At 53.8% G+C, this 10,531-nt stretch overlaps 1 protein-coding gene across 1 annotated transcript; it reads left to right on the top strand.

Moving 5' to 3' along the window:
* The first annotated feature begins 8,536 nt into the window (after positions 1-8,536).
* On the top strand, positions 8,537-9,487 carry LOC121080200 (olfactory receptor 14C36-like). The gene has a single exon (XM_040578064.1). It carries the CDS (start codon positions 8,552-8,554, stop codon positions 9,485-9,487), a length of 936 nt encoding a protein of 311 aa, XP_040433998.1. The 5' UTR covers positions 8,537-8,551.
* The last annotated feature ends 1,044 nt before the right edge of the window (positions 9,488-10,531 follow it).

Here is a 10,531-nt window from a genome sequence, read left to right as displayed (position 1 = left end):
GCTTGTGGCCTCGGTTACTCCTTGGTTAGCGGCTCCTGAACTGGAGAAGGCAGTGATAAAGAGATGCACAGCAATGGAAGAGATGGGCAAGGACCCTGCAGGTGCCATGAAGGCTTTGCAGGAAGAAGTGTGAGGAATAGCCCCTACAGCTGTGCAAAATGGAATGGCATTAGATATGAAGCTGGCGTCTGAAGGCAGAGTCTTTGCTGTTCTTAATACCAGTTGTTGCGTATAAGTAGATCAAAGTGGGAGAACTTCACAGATATAAAAATAATGGGAAATTTCCTAATATTTCTCATGAGCCCTAGAATGTTCACACCTTCTCTGGAATTCAAGATATTTGGAATACGCTGACGACCTCGTTTCCTGATTTACAGCTATGGGTTAAGAAGTTCATCCCCAGATGCTTTTCTCCTCTTTCTCTATGATCACTCCAATCCATTCTACCTATGTTGTTTCTGCTTTAAGGTTCAGAGAGGAAAAGTTGTTCTGTCTTTCAGTAGTGTCTCTAATATTCCCTATGGGCAACTCTTCAGTTGTGGCAATAGACCTCATGAAGACCTGTACGAAATAACAATTATATAGATGAGCAATGTATTTTTTTTATTTATTAATTTCTATCCCACTCCCTCCCAAACACACCCCTGATAATTAATCCCTCTTTTATTCCTGTGTACACCCCGTTCTATAAGGAAAGCAGCCAATTATTACTGCCAAGAATTTGCTATATTCAGCTGCAGAGATGGTTGAAGATGTCTGATGTCAAGTGATGTAAGTCTCATGGGGCTGAGGACAAAAATATTGAGGATGGAGAGCTGAGGAGCAAGGCTGTCCACGCGGTGTTTAGCTCCAGGGATTGATTTTTCTACCTGTCCGCACCTCCTCAGGAGACACTCTGCATCAAGAGCAATTGGAAAAGCCTTCTATCATTTCTCCAAAGTGCTCATTACCTGCCTTCCTCTTTCACTGTACTGCTGAAACTTATCTCATTAAGTGTAGGAGCCAAACTTGAAGACCAGATGTCCCTGATGGAAGAGACATGGCTCGTCAGGGCGTTCTGCCTCGTAATGAGCCCAGGGTATCTGTGGTGCTGTGGACTTCAGGTGTTCAGAGGAGACTGAAGAAACCTCTCAAGAACACCAAGTCAGAGGCAAAGCCCACAGCCCCTGGAAGCGTTAATGGGCCCCGCTGAGGGCCATGGCTGAGAAAGCCTCCCCATGGCCTTGTTAGAGCCCATCCTGGGAGGCTGTGAGTGCAGGAAGGCAAAGGCGCTGTGCAGGCAGCTCTGCTGCTGAGCAAAGCCTTGGCTTGCTTGATGAAGCAGAAAGGCCAAGCCATGACCTGCAGCCTGTGGGAAGGTCGGTGCTGTCCCTCACACAGGGCTCAGGGCTCTTCCTGGGGACCATGGAAGGTGGGCATCCAATGCCCAGTGAAGGACAGCAATGGCACAGCAACTTCCAGCTTCCCCATGGGGCTGCAAGGAGGCAACGATGTCCCAGTGCCATGGGACAATGTGTCTTCTCACAGACTTCAGTGAGAGAAACAGCTGCCTTTGCCAAGGGGAGAAAGAGCTGGTTTATGTTCCTGCCTTCAAGCCCTGCCAGTGCCCTCTGCCATCTCTATTTCAAGCTGTCCTACATGGTTGGAGCCCTGCCCCTGTTGCCCTGCAGGCTGTAGGCACCATCTCGCTGCCCTGCCTTGCTCTCACCCCAACATTGCCATACCTTCGCTGAGGTACCTCCACTCTCACCGGCTCTTCCTTGAAACACAAACCATGGGCTGATCCAGGCTCCCTCTGGCTGAGCTCTTGCACCGCAGCAGGACCCTTGCAGTGACAGTTCTTCCTCCCGATAGCTAGTCTTCATCTTCAGCATTAGACTTTGTCTAATCTAAAAATTAGATTTTTTCCTCTCTCCTCTTTTTTCCCACTACCCAGGAAAGTTTTACCACCTCAGGAACTACTCTCCAAGCAGGGAACCTAACTCAATATATTTTTTTGGTGGTCTTTCCCCTCAAAAAAGTGAAGTCATCTCCACATGGTCTTCTAAACCACATGGCTGCTGCAGGCCTTTCAGCTTCTCCCAGAGACATGACCACGCTACATTCCTACTGCTGTCCTGTCATGTCCACAGGCAAAATGGAGATGACAGGCTGTACCCCAGCCCTTTTCATGGAGAGGTCCTGTGCTGTAGCTTGGCAGAGGGACTGTCCCAGCCATGTTCCTGGTGCTGGCCTGTCACCTCCAGAGACAGAACCGGCCTCACAGGCCCCTTCACAGCCAGGCACGTCCTCCTGCATGAGGAGTTCCTGAGAATCAGCTGTCCTCCTCATAACACACCCCTCCATCACCCTCATTCTAACCCATGACCTGGCCACAGAAAAGCAGCCTTGTTTCGTTCAGATTTATCAAATGCATTTCCCACAAGCTCTTTGAGTGGAGAAACATTATTCAGATGAACTTCCGTAGATGTGTTGACACACACATGATATACGATCTTTCATATATATGGCTTTTTTTTCCAGGTTGGACTGACTGCTGGAGATCATTGAATCCAGCCCTCCAACTGAGGCAGGGTCAGCTAGAGCAACTTGCTCAGTAGCTGGTCTAGGTAGGCTTGTGATATCATAGAAGCATAGGAACAGAGAATCATTTAGGCTGAAAAAGACCTTAAAGATAATCAAATCCAACCATTACCACAGGACGGCCAATCCCATCACTAAATCATGTCCCGAAGCACTGCATCTATGTACTTTTGAAACACCTCCAGGGCTGGTGATTCCACCAGCTCCCTGGGCCGCCTGTTCCAATGCTTGACCACCCTTGCAGTGAAGATGTTTTCGCTCATATCCAAACTAAACCTCTCCTGGTGTACCTGGGAGAAGAGACCTCCCCCACCTTTCAGGTCTACAACCCAACCTTCCAGGTCTACATCAACCTTTCAGGCAGTTCTAGAGAGCAGAAAGATCCCCCCTGTGGTTCATCATCTCCACACTATACAACCCAAGTCCCCTCAGGTGCTCTTCAACTGACCAGGGCTCCAGACCCTTCACCACCGTTGTTGCCCTTCTCTGGACATACTAAAACACCTCAACATTACTCTTGGAGTGAGGGGCCCAAAATGGAAACACAGTGTTCAAGGTGTGGCGTCAGCAGTGCCGAGTACAGGGGGTCGATAACTGCCCTGGTCCTGCTGGCCACACTGTTTCTGGTACCAGACAGGATGATATTGGCCTTCTTGGCCACCCGGGCACACTGATGGCTCGTGCTCAACCATCTGTCACCCTGCACCCTCAGGGTACCTCCCCACCAGGCAGCCTTCCAGCCACTCTGCCCCAAGCCTGTAGCCTTGTGTGGGGTTGTGACCCAAGTGCAGAACTGGCACTTCTCCTGGCTGAACTTCATACAATTGGACTCACTTGAAAGGTCCAACCCGTGCAGATCCCTCTGCAGAGCCTTCCTGCCCTCAAGGACATCAGCACTTCCACCCCACTTGATGTTGTATGCAAACTCACTGAGGGTGAACTCAGTCCCCTTGTCTGGGTCATTGATGAAGTTCTGAAACAGGACTGGCCCCAGCACTGAGCCCTGAGGAACACCACTCCTTATGGGCCATCGTCACCTGGATGTCACTCCATTTCCTACCCCTCTTGGGGCTTGGCTGTCCAGCCAGCTCTAACCCAGTGCGGAGAACACCCACCGAAGCCATGAGCAGCCAGTTTCTCCAGGAGAATGCAGTGGGAGGTGGAGCCAAAAGGCTTTCCTAAGGTCCAGGTAGACAGCATCCACAGCATTTCCCTCATCCACTAGGCAGGTCACCTTGTCCCAGGAGGAGATCAGATTCATCAGACAGGACCTGCCTTTCATAAACCCATGCTGGCTGGTCCTGACCTCCTGGTTTTCCTGCGCCTCCTGTGTGATGGTGCTCAGGATGATCAGCTCCACAACCTTCCCTGGCACTAAGATCAGGTTGACAGGCCTGTAGTTATCCCGATCCTCCCTCCTACCCTTCTTGTAGGTGGGCACCACTTGACTAACATTCAGCCTTCTTGGACCTCCCCAGTTAGCCAGCACTGTTGAAAGTCATCGCTGTGGTGAGGCAATAGAGAAACACACCAATGATTTTCAAAGTGTTCCTGCATCACGGGATGTCCATTGTCAAGGACACAATCAAAAGCACCTTGTCCTTTCTGGATATAAGGTTCACCGGAACCACATGTCCTCTGGGGCTGCAGAGGCATCGCTGGCAGCAATGCCTTCTCCTGCAGCACTGCACAGTCCAGCCCTGCATGTCTCTGGTCCCAGGGACAGCATGGATTGCTCTCCTTAGGGACATCTCATTTCACCTTCACAGTGACCTCTGCCCACCACCCCAGCATGCGCTGCAGCAAAACATTTTGCTGGCGTGTGACCTTGGACACTTGGTAGCCATTATTATTTTTGTTGTTACATGTCTGAGCTTGGCCCTGGTGACACAGGTGTGGTTCAGGGTAACTGCTCTGAAATAACCTAAATCAGGGAGAGGAAGGGGAAAAGTCTTATTTAAGCAGCGTGAGGAAGCCTTAGGATCAATAACCTCACATCTTCTTGGGGAATTTAGAGATCCTGTGGGTTTACATGGCAAGGGTTTGGGAGTGGTTTGGAGGTGTTTGCAGGGCTGGCAAAGGTGAGAAGAGATCAAGAGCTGACTCCATGGCCATAACAGCCACTTTCATTTGACTCCAAAATGGACCAGCCCCTGCCCAAACCTGAGCCAATAAGCAATTCTAGTGGCACCTCTGTGATACCCTATGGTAGAAAGGACAAAACACAAATGGAGAGGGGTGAGAATTATGTGAGAGAACAACCCTAAAGACATCAAGGTGAGTGAGGAAGGAGGGGAGCAGCGAGACAGAGGCTTGGTGGGATCCTGCAAGCCAGTGGTCAAGTAACCACCCGCTGACAGTCACAGGGCAGCACAGTGACAATGCCCCTTTAGGTGTCTGCAGGTACGTTGCATCGGCATTCTAGCACAGCTGCCAGATGAGCCAACAGCTGTGATGCTCACCTGGATCTGAGACCCTGCATCATTCGTGTCCACCTTGGTTCTAGGAGCAAAGAAATGGTGGAGTCTCATCTCCCAGGGGGAGTGAGGCAGGAGAGCAGCAGAGTGCAGGCCCCAGGTCACACACTGGCAGGCTGTGGCCTGTGCAGAAGGAGGGAACGCTCCTTCGGGTGCCCTGGAATTGCCTCACAAGCATAAACTCCATTTTCAATGTTGGACCTGTTGGAGGCTGCTGTCCTTGCCGAGCAGGTGATCTGAGCTCTGCCACCTGCCCTGGCACTTGGTTCCCTCAGTGTCACAGCTCTGTCTGCAACAGGACGGGCTCCAGCTGCCTCTGCGTGGGCCCCTGGCTGAGGGCACTGCTGCACATCTGGGCTGAAGCCCCCCAGCTGTGGCACCAGCCCAGCTCTGCCTGGCCATAAGGCAACCTGGTACCAAGTGTCCCCGAGCCCGTGGGTGCAAAGGCTTTGCTTCAGAGCAGAGACATGGCCTGGGCAAAGGAGAGCTGAGTCTTGAGCCCTCGGACTGTGCAATGAAGTGCTGAAATGGGCTCTGCAGGGCTTACTGAAGCACTGAGGACATCCTCCCCGCACTGCCTGTAGAACCACCAGACACACACGTACACACACGCTCCTTTAGGAGTACTTCGATCCTTTGCTGCAGTCTTCCTGGTGTCCTCTCTAGTAATGGGTTAACAAAAGTTGGTATTCATGCACAAAACTTTTTCTCCTAAGAGAATTGCCACTGCTGGAAATAAGTGTGTCCCCCCAGGTGAGGCAAGGCCCATGAGTGATTGCATCAGGCTGCTGCCCAGCAGGTTCCCCTGCAGCCCCAGGGACAGCTGGAGGGAGCCCAGAGGGGCAGAGCAAGGGCTGCCTTGGGCTGCTCCCTGCTGCCGAGCTGGGCCGGGCTCCTGCCATGGAGGGAGCTCCTGGCAAGCGGGCAGCGCTGCAGAGAGACAGCTCTGCCCACCAGCAGCTCCTCTGCAAAGTGCAGCAGGGCTGAGGCACTGCCTGCAGGCACCCAGGGCAGAGGAGGGAGGCAGGGAGAGCTCAAAGGCAGACCTTGGTGGGAGGCTGCTGAGAGCTCCCTGCTGGAGAAATCTGCAGAGCCCTTGAGCCGGTAAGTGTGTGGCTGCAGGGCAATGCCTCTGCAGTTGCTAGCCGGGTCTGCAGCAGCTGGGGCACCCCCAGCCTGTGGGACCGTGTGGGAGCCTTTTGCTGTGGAGGAGGCCAGTGTGCTGCAGAGCAGGGCTTCCCTGCTGCAGCGTGGGAGGGCCAGGGCATGTGGGCTGCCTTGTGCCAGGGCCGGCTGCAGGGCTGTGAAGGTGGCTGTGCAGGCAGGGGTGCCCAGGGCTGTCCTTGCCAGCAGGGTCCCTGCAGCCGCGGGGGCTGTGTGCTGGGGCAGGGGCTCTGCCGCCTGCCAGGGGCAGCTCTCAGCCTGCTGGGGAGCTCCCCACAGCTCTGGGGGCGTATGGACTGAGCCCCGAGAGGGAAGGATCTCTCTGCTGTTGAGAGTGTGCTGCATGGCTGAGTGCTGCTTACAAGGATAGGTTACCCTCAGAATGTGTCTGGATGAGACTTTTCGTATCGAAGGTCAGAGCAGGGATTGCTATGATAAATACAGGGCTCTCCTCAATCTGTGTTTTCAGCTTTCTGTTGTTGGGGGCAGGAGAGGGAAGGCAGAAATGTTAATGGAGATCTCGAGTTTGAAGATGTCCCTGAGACTGCCAGCTGTAACTGAGTGATGAGGAGGTCTGCCAGGAGCCTCCTGAAGTGCCCTCAGCCACTCCTCCGCCTATGAACAGCAGCAGCAGCACCTTTGCTGGGGCCATCAGGGTCGTTCTGAGCTGCCCTTTCCCCCTGCGGACAGGACCCTGCGCCCAGCCAGTGCCCTGCAGAGAGGCAGGTTTGTGCGGGGCCAGTGCACAGAGGCAGAGATGTGGTCTGTGAGCACTGACAGGGAAAGACCTGGCACAGGGAGATACCTCCCACAAGGAAAATCTCCTGACATCCAGGATATTGCATGGACTGATAGGAAACTTCAGACAGAATTGTTGTTGAAAGGAGAATCAGAAAGCTCTCTCTGACCATGTGCAGTGCAGACCCCTTCCTCTGAGGCATCCCCCTGGCCTGCTCTCCCCCCAGCAAAGCCTCTGCCCTCAGGGCTGGGGGTCCCGAGGTGTGAGCCACCCCCTCTGCAGCCAGAGCTCCAGCAGAGCCGCGGTGCAGCTCTGCAGCCACGTGCCCCGGTCCCTCTGCAGAGCACAGGGGCTGAGAGCAGCTGCCCGGCAATGTTGGTGTGTGGGAGGTGGCGAGCAGAGCTGGGCAAGGGCAGCGCTGCCCTCAGTGCCCGGCACGCTCGCCCTGGACACTCTTACCTAGACCATCAGTGCAATTTTACTCCTTTCTCTGCCTTTTTGTGTTAGTTTTATTCTCTTGCTCTTGCTGTCAGGCTCTCTGGGGATGGGTGTTTCAGCTGCAGAGTCACACTCTGACCTTGTGGGTCCTCTCCTGCAGGTGTGTCCATGGGAACAAGTGTCCCAGCTTTCCTCTCACCTGTGGGGCTGTGGGCAATGCCCTATGTGGGGCTGGGCAATGGGCTGGCTCTCCCTCAATCTGATGCTCTTGTTGGGGCACTTGGCTACCTCCTTGAAGTTCCCTTCCAAGCAGTGAGTTGCCCTTCAGAATGGAAACCTGTCCCCTCGCACCCATTAGTGATCTGGAAGCCCCACGTAGAAGCGTAGAGTTTCTGTGATGGAGAAGACGCTGTTGGGGTGGGTGGAATGAGCGGTGTATCCTTTGCTGTGGGTGGGATGCTGAGTTCTGATGAACATCTACAACCTTTACTGGTCTGTGGTGGGTCAGTCTGTTCTCAGCAGTGCCTTGTGGTATTTCAGGGTAACATGAGAGTGTGGCCACCATTCATCTCAGGAAGGTGCAAGCCCACAGAAACTGGGAACCAGCAGGACAGACCACCTCCCCTCACTGGGCACTCACCCACAGGCAATCCTCTTGCCGCACAGACCTCACTCTGTTCCACCTGAGGGCAGCAAAAATGCTCTGCTTTTCCGACATCCGAGAATACTCAACAGGAGAGATGGGGGGGGAGCTGTGAAAAAAACGAAAACTCTCTTAAAATGCCTTCACCCTTCCCGTTCCTTAGCACTGGCGCTGCAGACGCTGACCAGCCCTTCTGCTTTGGCACTGGTTTCACAGGACAAAGTTAAACACCAGGACTGGTCCCTGCCCCCACCCACTGCTGCAGAGTGGGGCTGGCTGGTCAAGAGCCCGTGGGCAGATGCCCTGCTCTTCATCGCCCACACGGCCAGCACCAAGCAGGGCTGCAGCCACACAGCTGCAGGAAGGTCTCCGAGAAAAGAGAGGGATGTCTGTGTGTGACGGGGGGATGGTCTGTGGGAAATGGCTTTGATTTTGCTTGTAGACGTCTCCCATAAATTATCACTGTCTTTTTCTCCTGTGACAGGACCCTATGCCCAGAGGCAGCAGATGTCCAACAGCAGCTCCATCACCCAGTTCCTCCTCCTGGCATTTGCAGACACGCGGGAGCTGCAGCTCTTGCACTTCTGGCTCTCCCTGGGCATCTACCTGGCTGCCCTCATGGCCAACGGCCTCATCATCACCGCCGTAGTGTGCGACCACCACCTGCACACCCCCATGTACTTCTTCCTCCTCAACCTCTCCCTCATTGACCTGGGCTCCATCTCCACCACTCTCCCCAAAGCCATGGCCAACTCCCTCTGGGACACCAGGGACATCTCCTACTCAGGATGTGCTGCACAGCTCTTCTTGATTGTGTTGTTCCTTTCGGCAGAGTGTTCTCTCCTCACCGTCATGGCCTACGACCGCTTTGTGGCCATCTGCCAGCCCCTGCACTACGGGACCCTGCTGGGCAGCAGAGCTTGTGTCCACATGGCAGCAGCTGCCTGGGCCAGTGGGTTTCTCTATGCTGCGCTGCACACGGCCAATACACTGTCACTGCCGCTCTGCCACGGCAATGCCCTGGGACAGGTCTTCTGTGAAATCCCACAGATCCTCAAGCTCTCCTGCTCACACACCTACCTCAGGGAAGTGGGGCTAATTGTGGCTGGTGCTTGTCTAGGTGTTGGCTGTTTCATTTTCATTGTTCTGTCCTACGTGCAGATCTTCAGGGCCGTTCTGAGGATCCCCTCTGAGCAGGGACGGCACAAAGCCTTTTCCACGTGCCTCCCTCACCTGGCCGTGGTCTCCCTCTTTCTCAGCACTGCCACGTTTGCCTACCTGAAGCCCCCCTCCATCTCCTCCCCATCCCTGGACCTGGTGGTGTCAGTCCTGTACTCAGTGGTGCCTCCAGCAGTGAACCCCCTCATCTACAGCATGAGGAACCAGGAGCTGAAGGACGCACTGAAGAAGCTGATGCATTCAAGACTCTCTCAGCAGCCCTGAACTGCCTGAATCTCCTCACAAGGCATTTCCTGGTCATCTCTGGAACATCCTGTGCATTTATCGCTTTTAATGTCACAATTGTGTTTCTCCTAGAATGTTTGCATGCACTCCACTTCTTCAAAAGAACGAACCCAGCCTGCCTGACCCAGAAGCTTTTGTACTTTTGCATCCAGGATGGTGCAACTGGACTCCTGTGTCACATCTCTGTAATTTAAGGGGCTTGTGTAGTGGAGATATCTATCAGCTTCCCAGGAGAGTAAAGCACCAGTGTAGACCTCAGCTGTGTGAGTGTGCAAAGTTGGGGCAAATAACAGGGTGGGGGCACACGGCAGGGCGTCCTGGTGAAAATCCCGTGGTCATGGTGAAGGAAGCATGGCACTAATCGGGTGGGACACAGGGCTCTGCTCAGTGCCATGTTCCCTGGATATCCATCCAGGGGAAGATGCCCCAGGTGCCCCAAGATGTCCTAAGCACCAGTCATTTCCTTTGCTTGTTGTACACCCCAGTCCCTACGAGGAACATTTGCTGCATGGTCAGCTCTGTCATCCTTAGTGGCTCAGTGATACCCAACTCCATTGCAACTCTAAATGTAAATGGAGCCACTTTCCTACTGTCACTTGTTACACACAAGTCCTATAGCTCTTGCCACAGTTGGCCACTCAGCCAAGGCTGTGGTCAGACACTTCCAGCCAGATCATGTCCTCATGGCTTTGCTTTGACAAATAGTGAAGTAAACCACTGACTGAGATCCCACCAACTGACCTGGGTCCAGTCTTTCACTCTAAATGTTATCTCAAATAAACCCCAGTTTCTCAGCCTCTTCTTGTTCATAACATGATCCCGGTAACAACCATCCTTCTGGACTCTGCAGGACTTGCTCCATTCTGTCAGGGTCTTTCTAGTGCGGGGGAGCCCCACTGTGGGCTCAGCAGTCCTGATGTGGTCCTGTGCTGGGGTTAACCACAGCACCCAGCCAGCCCCGCAGCTGCTCATCCGCTCCCCTGACTCAACAGGAAAAAAGAAGAAATTATACCAGCAATGCTC

This window comes from Falco naumanni, chromosome 22 (assembly GCF_017639655.2).
Source record: "Falco naumanni isolate bFalNau1 chromosome 22, bFalNau1.pat, whole genome shotgun sequence".
Lineage (NCBI taxonomy): Eukaryota > Metazoa > Chordata > Aves > Falconiformes > Falconidae > Falco > Falco naumanni.
Note: the sequence above shows the minus strand (reverse complement) of the source record. Positions and strands in the feature narration are given on the sequence as shown.

Excerpts from the sequence above, each read along its gene's own strand:
- LOC121080200 (XM_040578064.1), top strand. The coding sequence starts at position 8,552 with ATGTCCAACAGCAGCTCCATCACCCAGTTCCTCCTCCTGGCATTTGCA.